Source organism: Erythrolamprus reginae, chromosome 2, assembly GCF_031021105.1.
Source record: "Erythrolamprus reginae isolate rEryReg1 chromosome 2, rEryReg1.hap1, whole genome shotgun sequence".
Taxonomy (NCBI): domain Eukaryota; kingdom Metazoa; phylum Chordata; class Lepidosauria; order Squamata; family Dipsadidae; genus Erythrolamprus; species Erythrolamprus reginae.
In genome coordinates, this window is record NC_091951.1 from 222,497,668 (window position 1) to 222,519,195 (window position 21,528).

Genomic DNA, 21,528 nt, shown 5'->3' on the forward strand with positions numbered 1-21,528 from the left:
TCTTAGAAAATAAGTGCTATTTCCTATCATCATAAGCTCTTTCAACAGAATAAAATGCCCGGAGAAAGTCTCTTATTCAACAACCAAAGCATGCATTAAGGAAAGCAGAATATTCTAAGCAGCTTCGTTGCTTAGAATCGTGTATCATTTTTGTCACTTAAGCCCAAGTTGTCTAGGACAGCTTTTATACTGAAAAGGGGAAGGAAAAGATGAAAGAAGTGATTAAGGAATCTTCAAACTCTGAACTATCAATTCTCCCCCTCTTGTACCTGAGACCACAAACAAGATTGAACTTCCTACTTCCTCTAAGGCAAGAGCCATCGCTTCACTGAGCTTCTTCAGCATTCAAATACTTATGAATTTGAAAACGTACTTATGCCGTCAGGCTTGGGGTCACTAGACCCCAGCCTCTGGCCAGTGAATGTGTAGGACGTTGTAGTATGTATTTGAATGTTTGATTTTTAAATGTTTAGCTTTTTAAAATGTTTTAAATTAATGATTTATGTTAATTGAATTTAGATGTGTTTTATATATTATATTTTTAATTGAAATGTTGTAAGCCGTTCCGAGTCCGTGGAGAGGGGCAGCATATAAGTCCAATAAATCAAGCTCCTTCAGGGCTTTACTATATTTTTGTCTTTCCAATCGGGAAAGTTTCTATTCTGGTGTACACCTGGGAGCAGCCAGTTTGGTCTAGTAGTTAAAGCACCAGCCTATAAACCAAGAGACTGTGAGTTCTAATCCCACTTTAGGCATGAAAACAGTTGGGTAATTTAAGCAGGCCACTCTTTCTTAGCCTAACACACCCCACAAGGTTGTTGTGGGGAAAATGGAAGGGGGCAAGTGTATTAGGTATGTTCGGTGCCTTGAGTTATTTATAAAAGCAAGTGGGATCGGTTATTTTTAAAGTGTCAACAACAGTGAGAACAGCCAGTTCCACAGCATGACTAGCAAGACGGTTCTTTAAAAGATCTTAATTCTCAATGCCTTCCCGTCTTCTGCTCTTAAAGGCAGACCAAAGCTAGATCAGCTACAACTGTCTCAAATGATCCTGGAAATGATTAACTGCAGCCACTAGTGGACCAAAGGGACTGGTGCGTGGCAGAAATCGGAAAGGCTTCTTTTTCCAGAAGTCCCACCCCACACAATCAACCTGGCCCTTGGAGTAGCATTCAGCTTTCCATCCTAACCATACTTAGATATCTTCATTTTATTTCATATGATCTAGCTGTCTACAATCTCCAAGCCTGGCTCTTAAAAAAAAATTCATACATGAAAGATCTGACTATCTTCTTTTGGACCCTCAAAAACAGAGGACTGTAACATACAGTAGGGCACACACCGAAGTTATGAAAGATGATAGCTACTTTTTCTTGGATTCAGTTCAACCCCACCAATCTTTTAACATCCCAATACACAGGGGCTGCAAGTTCTCTGGCTTTTTCTGCTCCAGATGACAGAACCTCTTCCAGATAAGACCTGTCTTCTTTTAGTCTCTTAAACTCATTCCTAACCGGTGCAAGTTTTTCGATGACCGCTTCAGCCACCACTGCCTTGTAATGGGCCGTATCCAGGCCAATGTTCTGCTGTACCACTTCCTCTGTGCTGAGTCCTGTTGCAGCAGAGTGAATGGCCACAAGATTGGAGACTCCCAGGCGGTGTTCAGGATCATAGGTCACTTCAGAGGTAAAGTCTGTGACGGCCTTGCGAAATTTCAGCTTTATCTCCTCAGGACTATCGGTGATACACACTGTGGCTAATTTATGAGGGTCTGATTTTGACATCTTCGATGTGGGATCTCTGAGGGACTTCACTTTTTTTGATGAGGCTATAATCAAAAGAAAAGAGGAAATTACGAACTGTACATAGTAGAGGAAAAGAACCACGTTACTCTAATATAGCCCCAAATCAGAAAGAGTCTGGTAGCATCTTTTGAAAACTCACCAATTATTATTTTAAGCTATACACTTTTGTGAGCTGCAGCCCAAGCTACTCTCTAGATCTGACAGGCAGCCTGTACGCTTTTGTGGCCTTACAAATATTTTCCCAGTTGGAATGATGACATATGTTTCTTTCAGGCTGCCAAGAAGATTCATTGTTGAATTTTCTTTTCTTTGATAGTTGCCCAATCCTCCTCCCATCCAAAACATATTGATATTATTCAACTAGCGGCTCATTTTGTTTTGCGCTATTCCTCTTACTCACTTAAAAGGGCCTTGGGTACTGGAAAGAACTCCCCATACTTCTTATTGAAGTGGCGGGCTGTATCTTGAGTGAGCTCCAAGTGGAGGATTTGATCTTCTCCAACAGGAACATGTGTTGACCTTCCAAATGAAAAAGAAAACTCTGCCATCTTATCTGCTTATTTCAAACTCCTTCAGAAAACTGAAGAACGAGTGCTAAAATAGAGCAATCAGATTTTCTGGTAGTTTACAGAAGCTGCAGCAGAAGGAAATTTTATTGTGCTCCCCTTCCAAGGTTTCAACAGTGTGCTCTCCATAAGGTCTGCTGCAGAGCAATTAGCACTTCTTAAGGTGGAGGGCAGGGGATCTGCTCCATGGTTGATACCGTTTTGTTGGAGGGAGTTGTGTGCTCTTAGTAACTCAGCTGTACCTTTTCTCTGACACATTATATTACAGACATTCCATTTGCAAATAGGGAAACTGTCATTCTTACTTGTAGAGAAGAATATCTGCCGCTTGAAGGACAGGATAGGTGAAGAGCCCAACTGTTCCTCCACTGGTCTGACTGGCCTTCTTAAGCTAGTGGTAGAAAAATAAACACAACCTTGATTAATTTCTTTATCATTTGTTCTTAAATAAAATAGTTATACTTAGGCCAGGTTTGTTTTTTCATAAAGTGAGAAACTGCATAGATTAGAAGTTCATATTCAATTCAGTTTATTAGATTTGTATGCCGCCCCTCTCCGTAGACTCGGGGCGGCTCATAATAATAATAACACAATATATGACAAATCTAATAATTAAAAGTCATTAAAAACCCCTTATTAAAATGAAAACATACACTCAAACATACCATTCATAAACTGTATAGGCCCGGGGGAGAAGTCTCAGTTCCCCCATGCCTAGCAGCAGAGGTGGGTTTTAAGAAGTTTACAAAAGACAAGGAGGATGGGGCAGTTCTAATCTCCGGGGGAGCTGGTTCCAGAGGGTCAGGGCCGCCACAGAGAAGGCTCTTCCCCTGGGTCCCGCTAGATGACATTGTTTAGTCGACGGGACCCGGAGAAGGCCAACTCTGTGGGACCTAACCGGTCGCTGGGATTTGTGCGGCAGAAGGCGGTCTCGGAGATGTTCTGCCCCGATGCTATTAAAGGGCCAGAATACATGATTTATAAGAATATTGTCCAAAATCAGAAAGTCACTTAAGCAAATTCTTTGAAGTAGCCTACAGAAAGTGCAATAAAAAAATATCTGGACCACAGAAGATTTAAATATTTAGTGATCTCAACTATATCATCAGGGATTCCAACTTCTTCTTTATGTATATGCACACTCAGAAGAAAGGACTTCTGCGGTGAAGAATGGGCTATTGAGATGATAGAGAAGAACTTTCCTAGATGGCTCACCTCTGTCTTGTCAATGGAACCTTACCTTCCATTGGGGAAAATGTTCCAGACGAGGGATGCCTATCAAACACCCTAACACCCAGCTAAGCTGAGCATGTTCAGGCACCTGAAACAAATAAAATACGAAATTAAATATATTGTGTTTTTTATAAAAGCTCAACACCAATTGGAAGATATCTTTCCAAATAAAGGCAAGGAATATATACCTATGCATGTAATTTTATATTAATTAATTTTTAAAAATCAGCAAAAACATGTGATATATGCATATAAATATACATATACAGTGGTACCTCTACTTACGAACTTAATTCGTTCCGTGACCAGGTTCTTAAGTAGAAAAGTTTGTAAGAAGAAGCAATTTTTCCCATAGGAATCAATGTAAAAGCAAATAATGCGTGCGATTGTGGAAACCACAGGGAGGGTAGAGGCCCTGTTTCCTCCCAGGAGATTCCTAGAGAGGCCCCACAGAGGCTTTTCCCCGCTTTTTCCGACCCTTTTTCCTCCCAGGAGATTCCTAGAGAGGCCCCACAGAGGCTTCTCCCCATCTTTTCCGGCCCTGTTTCCTCCCAGGAGATTCCTAGAGAGGCCCCATAGAGGCTTCTCCCTGCCTTTTCCGGTTACAGTTTCGGAGGCTCAGGTTTGTGAATGGAAAATAGTTCCTGAGAAGAGGCAAAAAAAACCTTGAACACCCGGTTCTTATCTAGAAAAGTTCGTAAGTAGAGGCGTTTATAGGTAGAGGTACCACTGTACATATACATATACATACAAATACACGCACACACACACTTATTCGTTCATTCATTCATTCATTCATTCATTCAAGGCTCAACTTGCTGATCAGTGTTAATTATAACTTGCCTTACTTGTATATCACATCAAAAATGTTAAAGATTATTTTTGACTTTAAATACCATATTTTTTGCACTCTGAGATGCACTTTGCCCCTGCCCCCCCCCAAAAAGTGGGTGGGAATGTCTGTGCGATTAGAGCAAATATTGTGGCAGGGGAAGAGGGGTTGGTGCAATTGCTGCTGCCTGTCACAACTGTTGCCATTCGCTGCTGCTAAGGAACGCTGGAGCTTTCCCTGCCGAGCAGTTGATCAGCAGTTGGATCGGCCTCCTGGAATATTGCATCAGCTATTCTAGGCGGCAGGGATTGCCGCCAATTGCCACCAATCACAGTGATCGAATGGCGGTGATGGGCGGCAATCCCTGCTGCCTAGAACAGCTGATTGGAAGTATTCGTGAGGCTGATCCAACTGCCGATTAGCTGCTTGGCAGCCAAGACTCCAGCATTACCTGGTGGCAACAGCAGCTCAACTCAGTCAACCGATGGTGAGCACAGCAGAACGGAGCCCTGACAAGCTACATGCTGGGGCTGTGATAATGTGCTGAAGCTGACCAAAGAGACAAAGCTAATATTTTATATCTTTACTATAATGTATCTCCTCTCTTATCAGAAATCACTCAGTTTTGTCTCATATCCAAACAGCCAGAATAAAGGGGAAACTTGTGTACTTAGTGTACCTGTCAGTATACTCATTCTTCTGTAAATATTTCCTGCAGCATAGCTGAAAAGATGTAGAAGCATTATAAAGTGTTATAAATTCCAATATAATTTACCCAGCTGAATTTGTCAAAGATGTGATCATCCAAAATCACATCCCCTACTTATCCCATGAGCTCTAAGTATCAATGAGCACCTAGATCTGATTTGTAAGGTGTATTTCTATTTAATATATTCTCTCATATTCATTTCACTTTGTTCTTCACAATATTTCAATTTTATTTGGTCCAAACATGGGGTTAGTTGATTTTCTGAACAACAACCAACAACAACGATAACTAACTAAAACTAGTTTTGAGACTGTTTCTTGATTATTTGTCTTCTAGGACAGATAACTCTAGCCTTTTTCTTTGCTGGTCAATGTTATTTGATCAATGTCTTCCCTTTATCTTTGGATTCTGACTATAAATTTTCATATATTCTCATAAGTTTGATTTTCTGTGGGTTGCTGTTAATCTAATCTATCTTGGATAGTTTTCTAAGAAACTACATTTTTCAAAGAAACCGATTGTTGTATTAAAGTTGAATGTTTTCACATATGTATCCCTCTGGCAGTTTTTCCAGATTTTTCCCTTTTAATTCAGCCAATGAGATTCAGGGCCAAATAGCAGTTCCAGATCATTCCAATCCAAACTACCAAAAAAATCTATGGATAATGGAAACGATGAAACAAAATCAAAGCTCTCATTATTGGCAATACATTGCCTGACTTTATTTAAAAGACAGTTATTAATGGTCAGAAAAATAGTATTAGCTAGCGGAAGCAAATTAAAAGGAAATTCTACAGTTCAGTTTTTGGAAAGTGACACTTCAGCTAGAGAACCACACATTTGTGTCAATTTGAATCTGCAATCAAAAGCAGGAGCTCAAACAGTAGCTCTATGGAACTGTGTCTGTCTGTCATCCTGTGTTCAAGAGTATTTTTGGTTCTGTCTTATGTCAGCACAAAACTATTAATTTTGAAAAAAAATCTGGCACATTAATTCTAAAAAAGAGAACCGTTTCATTTCTTGTAAAAACCATTAAATGAGCAAAGAATATTAATATCCAATAAAGGAGATGCAATCTGATTTATACATATGCTCTACTAAACATATTTTAGCCAGGTTGTGTTAGTTATAATGTTTTTATTGAATGTTTTGCTTCCCACTAATGATTTTCTCTCTTCTCTTCTGCGACAGTGTTAATTTTAAATCAAATATTCCGAAAGGTTGTCTTCTGATATATTCTACTTCGCTTTTGATGTTTGCCATTTCTCTTGGGAGAGCCTTAATTCTTTTAACTAATGCAGCTGGTCTTGGGTTTTTGTTTCGATGAAGCTGTTGGAATGCCACATTAGGGACCAGACTTATTACTATTGGAATTATTTCTGCTTTCTTTTGCCAAAGTCATTCTGCTTCTCTTTGCATCTCTCTTCATATCTTGAGATTTTCTCCAGTTCTTTCTGTTATTATTATGCTACCTCCCAGTACTGTCACATACACTATCCAAACATTTTTTTTGTCCTCCTCCTCCTCCTCCTCCTCCTCCTCATCATCATCATCATTAGTATTATTATTTTCTTATTATTATTATTATTATTATTATTATTATTATTATTATTATTAAATAAACATTAGGACCCATTAAAATGTTGACATGTACCAAATCAAAAAAAGCTTCTCATAAAGACAGAAAGTTTGGAAAAATTTGTCATGCAAGTTGTCTATTTTTCATACAAGCTTCTGCCTTGACGTGCCAAGTTACACACCTTGGGGCATTTCAGTTGTGGCACTGATAAGAAAGCAATGGGACCCTTGTGTTTGTAGAGGCAGTTGATGAACACCAGATATAAGATCAGCAGGTTCTATGGCCACTTGGGTCAGCCTCCTGCTGGCAAGGGCAAACTAAATCCAGAACAATAAAATTCACCCCAAAGCAGGTATTTTGCACATTATTTCACAGGCGTAAAACATACTTGTTAATTCTGTACCTATTTACTTTGGGCAGAACCCTATCATTAAACCAATGTTCATGAGGATCATATTCCTTGACGAAGGGAAGGGGCAGAAAATAAGCAAATGAAAATATTACTATGTTACTTAAATACAAGATTACAATCAAGAAGCATGCTTGCAGTCTTCAATATAATTTGTTAGGTTCCACACAGGAAAAGAAAATACCATGGTGCAGTGTTTCCCAACCTTTGCAACTTGAAGATATCTGGACTTCAACTCCCAGAAGTCCCGAGCCAGCAAATACTGGCTGGGGACTTCTGGGAGTTGTAGTCCAAATATCTTCAAGTTGCCAAGGTTGGGAAACACTGCCATGGTGCACTTAGCTTGTGCTCATACATTGTATGAAATCACATAGTTTATTTGTAATTCTATTCTATTGTTCTATTTAATAGAATCCCAATGAACCTATTAAACAAATCTTGGTTGTAGCAATCACGATTTAGCAACAGAACGGGTTTCAGTTTTAGGCTTACCACCCACCGCGGGTCTGTTTTCTTCACGCACTTGAGGTTCTCATTCCTTGAACTCTACCCAAATGGTGCAGAACCTTCTCTTTACAAATGGTACTCCAGAGTTCATAAACAATGCGAAATTAATTTAAATTCTCCCTCCTGCCATTGCTGCAGTTTTTGTCAGCACCAATTCTTTTCTCTCCAGATCCCAGTGATGCTGATTCTGTGCTAAAGCCACAACCAGCAGAATTTTCCTATTCCTTCTTTGCACCATTGCAATTTAACACCAGGATGGGACTCCTTTCTCTTCCTTACAGAAACTCTTTCCCAACACTTCTGTGGCAGTGTACTCCAACCATAAAAACACAGCCTTACAATACATGTTTTCAATACATGCCAAAACTCTGCTAAACAAATAATTCCTGCAACACTGTCAAACTATTTAGTAAGTCTGCACTACTATAACTACTAGTTTTTTCTCACCATTCCTATCACCCATCTCCTCCCACTTATGACTGTATGACAGTAACTTGTTGCTTGTATCCTTACGATTTGTATTAATATAGATTGTTTCCTGATTGCTTATTTGACCCCTGTGACAATCATTAAGTGTTGTACCTCATGATTTTTGACAAATGTATATTTTCCTTTATGTACACTGAGAGCATATGCACCAAAGACAAATTCCTTGTGTGTCCAATCATACTTGGCCAATAAAGAATTTCTATTCTATTCATTTATTGTATCCGTATTTATTGCATTTCTCTTCTCTTCTTTTCTATTCTCTATCCTATCCTATACTATCCTGTCCTATCCTACCCTATTCTCACTTCTCCATTTAAGTCTCTAATATAGACCAGGGCTATAAAGGAAACAAGATGAAGACTCTGAAGCATAGCCACCTGCTCTTTCATTCCAAAGATTGTAACTGGCTAAAATGTTTTTTCTTTGTAAGTGAGCCCAGCAGCAGCTCTCCTAAAAGGCTGTCAATCTTTCCTGTCCATTGTCCATCTGTGCTATTCAAAATGACCTTTGACTATTGATGTAGATATGTGGGTAACAGCATAAAGACACACACACACACACAAACATATAGAGTATGATCTCCAAAAACCACACAGAAACCTCCAGAGGAAGAAGCTGACCTGGGACTGCTGGAAAAGGAAGCATCTTTGTGGATTTATGCCGCAGGCCAGGAGAACAGCAGTGATGTCTAGGATGCTGCCACGTAAAACAGCCGGCTCTCTCGGTATGGTGAGGGAGTGGAGGTCCACAATGCTGTATAACACAGAACTACATTCTTCTTGCAGCTTCACCCAGCTTGTGATGACACCAAAATAATTCCCTAGGTGAGGAATCCCGGTTGGCTGAATCCCTGAGAAAATTCTTTTCAGACCTTTATTCTGTAATTAAACCATACTCATAGGTTTAGATGTAGGTAAATCGTCATTGATAGCTGACATATAGTTCATGTAGGTATGCTCTTCTTCCCATAAAGCGCAGATGAATCCAACAAGTTTGGGAAGCAGCAAAACTAAGGTCACAATGGCTGCCCATTAAATACCACTTTATACTAAAAAGGTTGTATACAGCTCTGATGGCTCAGGGGTTAGAATGCAGTATTGTAGTGTAACTGTGCCAATTGCCAGGAGTTCGATCCTGATGGGACTTTAAGCCTTCCATATTTCTGATGTTGGTAAAATGAGGAACCAGATTGTTGAAGGCAATATGCTGACTATGGTAAACCTCTCAGATAAGGCTGTAAAGCACTGTGGAGCGATATATACGTCTGACTGCTATTGCTGGTGCTGTAGTATTTTTTACTACTCTCACAAATAGCTTCAATCCAAGCGTTTCCAGCAAAATAAACAAAATTCATACAGTAATTAATCCAAATATTGTTTAATCACTGCTTTCATTTTGATCTGAAAGAAAGGTATTTTCCCTATTCAGCTTCCTTTCTTTACATTAAGGTCGCCTAATTCTAGAGACAATTTTTCTTTTGTTGCTCTTTGTATTGTGAAAGACAATAACACTTCGGTATAAAATAACAATGGGTCCATTGCTTATAAGAGAAAATGAAAACAAAGTTAAGTAATGGCACTCTACATTTTTCTTTAGTGACGGAATGGAGTGAAAAATACATGAGACTGGGAACAAAATTCCAAGCCCCCATTGCAAAACACCTAGTTACTGTATACATAGTTTATGGTAGCCTCACTCTATCAACTTCTAGTTATTCAATTTAATTTTCCTAAATGTCTCATTCTCTAACTGTCCGGATGTCTTTTAAGCACAACCCATCCACTTGTTCCTTTGAGAGAAAAGCATGTTTGTGGATACAAAATGGAAAGCCTAAAATATGATTGTTTTAAACAGAACTGGATTATTCAGTAAGCTTCAAACAAGAACCTGGGTTGTAACATGGTATTAGGCTATTTAAGGAATCAGCTGAAATCATCAATCATCAGTAACGGTCTGACAGTTCCATCTCTCAAGAGTCAAGCTACTTCCTGGGTGGTCGCTTAACTTTACTTTCTGTATTAAATAATGAAGCAAATTTCACATTAAATTATCACTTCTGCTGAAAAAAGTTATTTAATGATGAAAAATACAAAGCGAAGACTAAAAATGCACTATAAGCTAAAAAGAGCTCTTGCTTCCCAAATCTGCATCCTGGGGCCAAGCTTACCACTTCCAGTAGTAATAGAATTTTTTAAAACCTCACATTCTTTTAGGATATAGGTTTGTTCCTTAAAAAACTCCAGGGATTCATTCAGAAGAATTTTGTTTTTACTTCCTTTTTTTTTTGGAACCCATACCATATCATAAGGTACTTTTGAAACTCAGCTCCATTTCAAAATTTATGTGGCACAGTGAACTGTTGTTGGAGACCTCATAGCTAAATATAAGGCCCCTGTTTTTCATTTTTTAAAAAATGAATCCAAGGTATGTTAATAAATTAAAGTTGTAATAAATCATTCCAAGGTATTAGGGCAGGGAGGGTCCTTCTCCAAGATAGACTAGATAGCCAGGTAAGATAGCATCGTATCAGTGAATTAATATCAAACCTCAGAAGAGGGCACCTTCAATTCATATCCATATATATATATATATATACACACACACTGTATAAAAGAAAGGTCACTTCTGTGTTTTAACAGAAACTTGAACAGGCAGGCAGGGGAAATGGTTCGTTAAACATGTAGGATAGCCACACTGTAGCCACACATTTTTTAAATATCTATTTTCTTAAAATATAAAAAAAAGATTAAGAGTAGATCATATTACATGCAGAATTAAAAACCACATCTAATATACTGTGACCCATTATGGATACCTCAACAATGAAACATTGATAATCTGGAGAGAGTTCAGAGAGAAACCCAAATGATTAAACGCCTGGGAACAACTAAGTTCTGGGGAAAAAGATTAAAACAATTACATATGTAGGGCTTAGTTATATTACGACATCTTAGGAAGCTTGCTTTATTCCCCTCCCAGCCTCTAAGGCTGACCAGTCTCTCAACAATCTAGGCTGTCAGAATTTGATCTATTGCACTTCAAACATCCCATATACAGTACCTCCAAATCAACTGGAAATATTTTTATTTTAAACATTTTCCATGTGCTAGTGTTTAAGGCTGGGAAGGGGTGAAAGTATTACTAGGACTTCTAATAAGAATCCCATTTTCCTCCAAATTACAATAACTACCTCCCCTCAGCCCTTTCTTGGAATCCAAGAAACTTAATTCAATCTCTCCATTCAGTATCACCCAAAGACTATAGCAGACAACCCCCAATAAACATAAATGGCTTTAAGAGGCTATTCCCTATTTCCAAGACATCTGCAGCAAAGGTGTCTCTACCCAGCTTGGAATTTTGGGTGGAAAGAAACTTATTAACAGGAGGAAATTGCAAGCAAGGCTCCAGGGCTGTATTTAAAACTATTTCAGAAAAAGAGAGAGGCAGAAGAAATTACTTTTGTTGTAAACTTAAATTGTTAATAAACCACTGAAAAAATCGTGGTGAAATGTTTTTTTTAGAAACAGATTAAATGACACACCAAGTGATTAACAGCACAGTTTTATTTAGGTTTATTCAGGAGTTCAGTTTCATTCGACCTATATAGATTTGCAGATACAGAGGGCACCTGCAAGTCATCCATCTAGAATGGGCTTCAAAAACAATCCGAGAAGATATATTTCAAAGTGGTTCTACCTCCTGAGGATCAAACTTAGCTAAAAGCATTATGGCCAGAATTTCAACAAAATTTAAGAAAGAAGGGGCACATTTTAAATTCTAAAAATGATTAATACCGATTACAGAACAGTGAAGATATTCTCAAGGATATGGGCACAACAGGATAATATTTGATTCATATTCTGCCTTTGAAGCAAATGTTTAAGGCAGAATACAACATGATACCTCATTTCATTTCTTCCAAACAACAACAACCTCCTCTTTTGAGTTAATAATCAAGAGGAGGTTGTTGTTTGGAAGAAATGAAATGAGGTATCATGTTGTAATAATCAAAGGAGCTTGTAAGGCTGAGACTAGACTTGAACTGGAAGTCTCCCCATTTCTAGTCCAACACCTTAACCTGATTCTCGATTATTGAAAAAGGAATGATATATGAAATTAAATAAATTGTTTGATATGATAGTAAAACAAAAAAGATGTATGTGGCTAACATTTTTGATAAACTAAGTCAGGGGTGTCAAACTCGCGACGACATGTTATCGTCACACAAAGTATCGCAACTTCCCCCTTCGCTAAACCACGGGTGGGCGTGGCCATTGTGTGATGTGTCACACACTGGCCACCCCCACCCCTGGTTTAGTGAAGGGACCAGGAGTTTGACACCCCTGAACTAAGTGATGGGATGATGAAGTTTGCTCTTATGCTGTTCATAATGTTTCTTCTTGAGCAGTATATAATTATTAATAATACGCTGTTTTTATTTTTGATTCTTCACTAATGAAGGGTTCAGACAGCATAAAGCATTTCAGTTTACGGAGAGGAATAAAAGAGAATTCTTGAAAACCATGGTACTAAAGCCATACCTAGTTGATTGGTCTTCTATAAGCATAGTTCACTGTTTATCCACCCAGCAAGAGTCAGAAGGCAGCCTAGCAGGGAGTTCAGCCCGGTGTCATGAAATCATGGAGCTGGAATGTGCTTCACTAAAATGTTGAGGTCAGGCATCAGAGCTGTATACTCAAAAGATTTGGAGTCAGTAAAGGATTAGAGAGAGAGAGAGGGAGAAAGTGAGGAACTCCCTTTGGAAGGAAACATAAACTGCAAGAAATGCAAATTCAGACTGCAAACATTTTTACATGGGAAAATGTCTCAATGCATTTTAGGTTCTGAGCAGAACTGCTTGGACTTCTAGAGCGGAGAAGCAAACAGAAAGAGGTTGTATGGATTTGCAAAAGATTAATTACTGTTCCAGAAGTTTTATATCAATACCTTTCACTGTATCTCTTCATAACTTTCTATCCTTACGACTAACTGGCTTCCACAGTATTTTTATCTGGTTATTCTTCTCACCTCTTTTTTCAAGTTCAACTCCATTAAACCATCACTTTCCTAGTCCTCTCTTGACCTATTCTCTCTGCCTTTATGCATTTGTTTTCCAATTCAGTCCTCCTGCAATCTCTCCATATGACCAAATCATCTCAACATACTTTTTCCCTATTGATAGTTAATTTTTATATTTAATTCCCTTTCATTCCTGACGCTTATGCACCACACACATTTCCTAAGTAATGCATTTATGTTTCTCCTGACATGCCCAATTCTCATTTCCATATAACATTAAAACATGTCTCCATCCATTTTTCTATGTCTATTTTACTTTCTATCAATAATACAAAATACCTAACATGCTATCATTCCCTCCATTTTCCCCATCAAACCCAATTATTTTACCATTGATATATTACTATACTTTTCAGATGTATGTTCCTTGATATAAAATTATTTGCAAAGAATTTGCATTGCTCTATGAGGGAGACTGGTGGTCTCTAAATATGATACATAAATAAAAAGTAAGCATTACTGTGTCCATCCATCCACCCCTTCATTCCATCCCATCCTATCCATTGCTATCTATCTCTCGCTATCTATCTCTATCTGTCTATCTCTGTAGCCACCTATTTCAACATGGAACTCTAGACAATTAATATTAATAAAAATAAAAACAACTATTAAAAATATATAGCAGCCAAAAAAAGTATCACAACCAACAGTCACTAACTCAGGCAGGAGACAGGCTCCTTCGCACACTTGGGGCCCCAACCTTTGGCCTAGAACCATATACACGACGCATTTCCTTTGAAAAGTACTAATCAAAATTATCTATACCATTGCAATTGGCTTGCATTTTGGAATGTTATGTACCCATAATGTGTGCCTGTGGAACAGAGCAGGTGAAGAAAGCTAATTCTAAATACAGGTGGTGTGTGCTTATGCATGAATGCATGGGAGTGAGGGACAACACAGGAAGAAGGGAGCGAATCACTGCTGACATCTGTGACAAAGAAGATTGATGGTTTCCCTCTCTAGTTTTCCCCACTGTGAAGGCATACAGGGGGTGGGGAATGGGATGAAGAAGCCGCTATGAAGCTGCTCTGCTGGCAGTATAGCAAACTGTTTCTCTTAGACCATTTGAACACTGATTAATGAGGTAGAAGGAGCAGCCCAGGAAACAGAAAAATCATGCTTAGACTAGTCTCTTATTTGTCCTTAACTGTAATTGGAATCACAGAATTCCATATGGTTTTAGTGGTTTCCTGGATATGAATTTAAGCCAATAAAGCAAAGGCAAATCATGACGATAAACAAGATGTTGGGAACTGTCTTATCTTTAAATAAAGGTACATATTTTTCAAACTGTGCCAAATTGCACATATTTTCCAAATCATGCTTAAAGATAGCAACCAGCCTATTAATGCAGTAATAACAATTTCAACTAAATACTATGAAAAAATCCACTTATTTAGCTGAGAGAAAGCTAGAGTTCTTTTAAGGCTGGCAAAAAACCTTTGCCTAGTCATTTTTCTTTTGTTTCCTTTCATTCCTTAAAAAAGAAAATTACCTAAATAAATTATCCAAAGAATGAAAAATAACAGTGAAGCTTTTTATTTGTAAATTATAATATAATTTATCCAGAAATAGATATTTTCTTGTGAAACAACATTTAGAAAATAAAAAATATGTAAGTTATTCAACACTACTACACATAAATAAATAAATATAAACTAACTAGGCATAGAAAAGCAAGGTAATTCATGGTTTTTAATCCACTGTTTAAAAGAGTATTATAATACATTAAATGAGAATTCCTTAACAGAGCCCGAGTAGAACAGGAAACATTTAGTAGTTAGAAACCTTTCAGTTACAGAAATTTTATTCCTTAAATATAATTAAAAATGTAACACTCTTTTTCCTTAAATGTAGTAAAGACATATTAAAAATAGTAATTTGTGTAATATAAGATTTAAATTTAGATAACTTCACATAAAAATATTTTTATGAATACATTGTCACAAACTAGAAACTGAAAGCAAACAAAATTCCAAAAATTTAGGGTCGTTTATCCAATATCTTTATCCATGGGCTCTGCTATATAATAGATTGTGAATGTGACATGTACATTAAGAGTGATTTAGCAAGCGGAAAACTGAAGTTTAAATAACATGTCTTCTCACCAAGAGATCTATAGAAATACATATCTTATTATAAAAGATTGTTATTTTCCACAATAATCCCACTGCAGAGGTTTCCATCTAGAACTGCAACTATTACCAATAATGAAGGCTTCAACAAGAAACTACACCCTGAACTCCATCTGAGTGCTGAGTCAAAGAAAGTAAAAATGAAATGTACTGACAAAGCAGGGATGAGTTTATTGGAGTCATTATCTCTGGTCTCAATCTCATATGCTCTTGCCCCAGAACCAAGGGTTTGGGGGTCTTTTACTCACCGTCCTCATGGCATTACCTTTTGGTTTCATCTATAGCCAACAACTGAAGCAGTTAAAAATTAACCAGCTGGGTCAATGCAGAGTGTATTTTGACAAATGAACAGGCAGGTTTTAGAGCTGGACACTATCTGATCACACCTTAATTCTGCAACATTCTAGCCCAAAGTATTCAATCAAGCCAGGTTCAAAAGAACTCCAGAATAAAGTTTCATGGCAGCATGTGAAGCATATACCAACTAAAATCCAAGTTGAAGAGGAATAAGAGATGTATTTTGGTCCCCCTATTCTTCAATTTATATAGCAAATTTCATGTGATAAAAATAAGTACCATCATTTGGATCAATATCCACCAAATTTAACCAAAACGTCTGCTATAACACACTCTGCTAGAGAGAGGTTTCCTGAGGATAAGCATAGGTCCGAAAGCTTGGAAGCCTCTGGTACTGGTGATCAACCCAGATTGGATGCTGCAGCAATATAGTGCTGTAAGATAGTGCTGCAGACCGATTGTTTTGAGGAAGCAATTAAAAACATAGAATATAGAATAATAAGGTTGGAAGCGACCTTAGAGTTCCTCTAAGCCTCCTGCTTGAGCAGGAGATCCTCTATCAGGCAATCTCTTTTTGAAAACCTTCAGTGATGGAGCACTCGCTTCTAACTTCTGGAGGAAAGCCATTCCACTGATTTTTTAAAAATATTTTTAATACATTAAATAAATAATGTCTTAAAATTATTACATTAAAATTAAGGTCTTACTTTTGGCAATGTGACCTAGAGTGCATGCCTGGTGGCTAAAAAAAAAACACCTTTAAAAATATTTAGGCATAGTTTCTCATTTGTTTTTCCAATTTATAGCACATACCAAAAACTATAAAACCCAAAGTGCCCTAAAATCAGCTTTTCTAGAAGGATACAACATATCCAGTCAATGTTAAAATTTCATTCGACCACGGTATACATGCAATTTTTGTTTGGTATTCAGTTGGGACCTTGTAGCTCCTTGGCCCCTCTGGAAAGGATTAAATCCAAATTCTTAAGAATTACTCCAAGTGACTCCATGTGTCACTAATGTGGCACTAAGGAGAGAGAATGTTTATTCTGATTAAAATAGAACTGGTGCATGCATTTGTATTACTATCCACTGGTTGAAGGTTTCTACCCACCCCCAATCCCCAGGCTCTTTGGTCACTATGGATGACCATTAATCAAGAGGGAAAAGAACATCCCTTCAAAAACCATAGTGCTGGGTCACTCTGAGAGATAGATAGGCAGTCCAGAAATATGGGAAATACATAAATAAATAAAGCTACATTTTGTCTTATGTCCTCTTAGAGCAGGCAACCTCAAACTATGGCCCGTGGGACAGATGCGGCCTGCCAAAGCCATTAAACCGGCCCGCATGGGACGAGGATGCCCCGCCCACATCATCACACCCACCAGCTGGTCATCAACCTTTGCCCAAATGCAGGGCTTATGTTTGCGAGGCCCAGCAGAGTGCTTCTGTGGGCCAGCAGAGTGCTCCTAGGGGGCGGGGGGAGGCCCAAAAAAGGGGCAAGTGAAAGCCCTGGAGAATGTCCACACACCCTGCTTTTGGCTGGCAGAGTGCTACTGGGATGGGGGTGAGGGGACGGGGAGTCCAAAAATGTGCCACGCCTTTTGCCAGCCGAGGAAAAAACTCTAAGATTTGCCAGGGACTTCAGCCTTCAGTCCACCCTTGTTCCACTGAGAGGGGTGGGAACCGAAGGGTCTCAATGGTGAGATTCTTTGAACAACTGCCCTCTGCCCCTATTTCCACTTCTCCCCTTGCAGGAAATGTGGTGTTAGTTAAATGGGAGTGGTGGTGGTGGTGGTGTTCAAAGACTCTCACATTCTGCAGATCCACAGAAAGGAGTGAGGCTCACCTAATTCCTGATTAATTCTCATTCCAAGCCTGAAGGACAGCTGTCTTTACCCCTGGAGAGGGAGGCAGGAAGAGCATCCAAGTGGCTGGGGGGGGGGAGGTGGAAGGGGGAAGGAAGCGGGGCATAATGGGATGGGATGGGATAGCAATAGCAATAGGATGGAATGGAAGTGGGAATGGGAATAAGATGGAACAAAATACAATGGAATGTAAATATGAAAGAATTGAATGAGAATATGGATGGGACGAGATGGGATAGAATACCAATAGAATGGAGGAGGAATGGGAATGGGATGGAATTCAATGTGGTATCCCACCAGGATTGAAGGGGATCTTGCAAGTAAGTTTTTGAACATAGAATGGAATGGAAATGAGAGATAATGGAATGGGAATAAGAAGGGAAGGAATGGGATGGGAGTGGAAATGGGAATGGGATGGAATTCAGCAAGGTATCTCAGGGAACTGCCAGGATTGAAGGGGATCCTGCAGAAGATCCCCCAGGAGCTAGTCTCATCTCTGTATCCATCAAGTATTCCCTGCCTGGTTTCTCTTCCCTACCCCCACTTGCTAGCACACTTTTCTTTCTTCAATATATAACAGGGAAAAGTCTTTGAACATGGAATGGAATGCAAATAGGAGAGAATGGAATGGGAATCGGAATGGGAATAAGAACAGGAAGGGATGGGATAGAATAGAAATAGCAATAGGATGGAATGGGAATGGAAATGAGAATAGGATGGAATGGAATGGATTTTCAGCAAGGTCTCTCTTCCCCACCTCATTGGCTATTGTAGAAGAGAGAGGGAGGGAGGGAGATATGAGACATTGATCCTTAATTGAGAAGAATTGTTGCAAAACTGAGTTTTCTGAAGTGGACCACTAGACTCGTAAATAACTTTTAAAATGATTTAGTAAAAAGAAAAGTCAAATAAAAGCAAATAAAACACCCCCAGGAGAAAAACAAATTAAAATTTAATTTGTGTGTATTATTTAATGGACTGCTAAATTGGTAAAATGGACTGCTAAATTCACCACTACCACCTAGTCACATGCTCACCACTTTGGATCCACTTGTAAATTTTAACAAATAAGATGAAAATGAATGATTAATGAATGGAAATCATAACCTGGATTTCATTTTCTTTAAACAATCTGAAATCAAATATAGAGTTTCTCTTGGACACAGATAAAACAATATTTTATTGTTGCTAACGGCGAGCCCTGATCTTTCCAAAATGTTGTGCATCATTATTTTATAATGTTAATTATTACAGAGTATTATTTACCCTATAATTCTTAGCAAATTCAAAACACAAAGAACTTCCTGCTGTTCCATTCGTTTTAGAGATATCCACAGTATCCTTATGCTCCCACTACTCATCAGATAACCGATGTATACTAATTTTACACTTTTCTATCTTATTTTCTGACCATTCATAACTTATACATTTGACAAGTTCTGTGCAGCCATAAGCAAAATCCCGATGGCCAAGTAGAGCCAATCAAGCTTGATACAATTATGTTCAATTATAAATATCCACTATTCAGTTTTACAAACTTTTATTTTTATTCTTTAGCTTTCTAGAAAGCACAGTATATAATTTGATTTCACTGCAGACTTGCAGTTTTATTTGTCCATCTTTTAACTCTAAACTTGAGGGCCTTATCATTTTCTGATACCATAGTTATTAATTTAATAGTCTCATGAAATATTTTATTATGTCAAGGTACAGTGGTACCTCGAGATACGAGTTTAATTCGTTCCGGACCTGGGCTCTTAAGTCGAGCAGCTCTTATCTCGAACGACTTTTCCCCATAGGAATTAATGTAAATAATTTTAATTGGTTCCAGTCCTCAAAAAACTCACAAAGTTAGGCTAAATTATGCAGAAAGACATGTTTTTAATGAAGAAATGTACATGTACATATAAATGAATAATGAAGTTTCTTTCACTTAACTTGTAAACTTTCTTAAACTTTTAAATTTACATATGTTCAACTTCTCTGCCACCCAATCCTGTAGGACAGAGGTCCCCAACCCTTTTTGCACCAGGGACCGGCTTTAAGCGATCAAGAGAGGAATGGGTGAATGAATGGACGGAGGGTGGGAAGGAAGGAAGGAAAGAGGGAAGGGACAGGAACAGAGGAAGGAAGCAAGGAAACTTATGAAAGGGGAGAGTAAGAGAGGAATGAGTGAAGGGAGGGAGGGAGGGAAGAAGGTGGGAAGGAGAAAGAAAAGAAGAAATAGAGGAAGGGAAGGTAAAAGAGAGAAAGAAAAAGAGCAAGAAAGAAAGAAAGAAAGAAAGAAAGAAAGAAAGAAAGGGGGAAGGGACAGGAACAGAGGAAGGAAGCAAGGAAACTTATGAAAGGGGAGAGTAAGAGAGGAATGAGTGAAGGGAGGGAGGGAGGGAAGAAGGTGGGAAGGAGAAAGAAAAGAAGAAATAGAGGAAGGGAAGGTAAAAGAGAGAAAGAAAAAGAGCAAGAAAGAAAGCTGCAAGCACCCCCCCGAGCCCCCCAGGCCGGCTGCAACTTTTTAAAACACGCGCGCCGCTTCGCAGCTGTCTCCTGAAGCCGAACGCGGAAGTTAGCGTTTGGCTTCAGGAGACAGCTCCTTGGCGCTTGTATCTCGAATTTGGGCTTGTAAGTAGAACAAAAATATCTCTCCCCTCCCAGCTCTTATCTCGAGTTGCTCTTAAGTAGAGCAGCTCTTATGTCGGGGTTCCACTGTATATCAAATCTTTCTGCTAGTACAGCATTCATAAAAGCTAGTTACCATTTTTAAAAAATCACAGAAGAAACTTAAAACAGAATAATTCCAAATAAGTAGCACTATGCACTCACAGATTACATGCAGTAACATGCAGGGAACAATGCTTTAGCATTCAATAACAACTACAAGAATTCATTTTGTAAAGTCTATGGCCAATCAGTTTTTCATGTGTGTGTCTATTTTAACATACCTATACATAATAAACTAGCATATCAGCCTTCTTCCTGATATGCTAGTTTGTAAATTCTAATTTGTTTGTAAATTCCAAACGCTAAATTTATTTTTATTTATTAGCTACACTTACAACCTACTTTTATCCCTAGGAGTTGAGGGCACTATATATCCACTGTTTCATTTGCATCGATATCACGGGCTGACTTAATCTGAAAGACGGAGATTGGCCCCAGGTTACCTAGCTATGTGTATATCAGTGTTCCCTCTAATTTTTTGGGGTGGGTGGGCGTTAAAGTATAGTGTCTGAGCGGCAGTCCCTTCGGGACTGGGCGGCACTCTTTCCCTCTCGGCTTCTGGGCAGGTTTGAAAAACTCTGAGTTGATGATGATTTTTAAGTGAGCCATTGCTCACTGCTCAGCTTAGAGGGAACTATGGTGTATATGGAATTTTTTTTTTAAAAAAAACTGAATTTGTCGAAGTGAGTCCCACATGCTAACCAACACTGGTTTCCACTTCACTTGGAAAAAGACCAGCAGCCGTATTACAAAATAATTGCGGTGTGTGTGTGTGATTTTAATACGCGAAAGGGGAGGCAACACCACAACGTGGCTGCTGTGCAAACTCCAGAGCTGAATTAAAACGAACCAGCGCTACGCTAATCCGCGTATCAGGGCGAGGCGACGAAACTCTGAATCAAGGCTATTATTCTCCTCGTTCGAGGATCGAATCTGCCCCGTTCCTCCCGCCCAAGAACCTCCGCTCTACCTGCACGAGCTGAAGAGTCCGAAGAGCAGAACTGGGCGCCGCCATGTTGGAAGCAAGGGCGGCGATCACATGATGTGCCGCGCATGCGCTACTATCAATGCCCTTTCCTCTCTGCCCCAACTTGTCGAACGCGTTTCTGCATCTGACGTGGTGGCGCTTGGAACAGTTTAGAAAAGGTTTAATGTACAGCGACTAATGGATCGGAATAACAAATTCGACCTGCAGCAAAACATTTTGCAAAGTTTGTTTCCATTAAAGCTTGTCCCTTGCGTGTTCTCCCTTTCCCTCTGCCCTCCCCCCCCCCATTGGAGTCGTCTCCTGAGTCT

The 21,528-nt window shown here is 38.9% G+C and overlaps 1 protein-coding gene across 1 annotated transcript; it reads right to left on the reverse strand.

Annotated features, from left to right (window-relative positions):
• Positions 1–1,275: 1,275 nt before the first annotated feature.
• WARS2 (tryptophanyl tRNA synthetase 2, mitochondrial) lies at positions 1,276–21,264 on the reverse strand. The gene is made up of 6 exons (XM_070741964.1): positions 21,203–21,264; positions 8,750–9,007; positions 3,612–3,692; positions 2,677–2,762; positions 2,206–2,324; positions 1,276–1,828 (listed from the first exon to the last, which is right to left on the reverse strand). Exons 1-6 carry the CDS (start codon positions 21,245–21,247, stop codon positions 1,380–1,382), a joined length of 1,038 nt encoding a protein of 345 aa, XP_070598065.1. The 5' UTR covers positions 21,248–21,264; the 3' UTR covers positions 1,276–1,379.
• Positions 21,265–21,528: the final 264 nt, after the last annotated feature.

What these genes read in the sequence shown, in the direction of transcription:
- WARS2 (XM_070741964.1), bottom strand. Translation starts at nt 21,247, where the DNA reads ATGGCGGCGCCCAGTTCTGCTCTTCGGACTCTTCAGCTCGTGCAG. An exon ending in GGACTCTTCAGCTCGTGCAG is followed by an intron (nt 9,008 to 21,202) that starts GTAGAGCGGAGG and finishes GTTTAATTACAG; the next exon opens with AATAAAGGTCTGAAAAGAAT. An exon ending in GCAGATATTCTTCTCTACAA is followed by an intron (nt 2,325 to 2,676) that starts GTAAGAATGACA and finishes TTCATTTGGAAG; the next exon opens with GTCAACACATGTTCCTGTTG.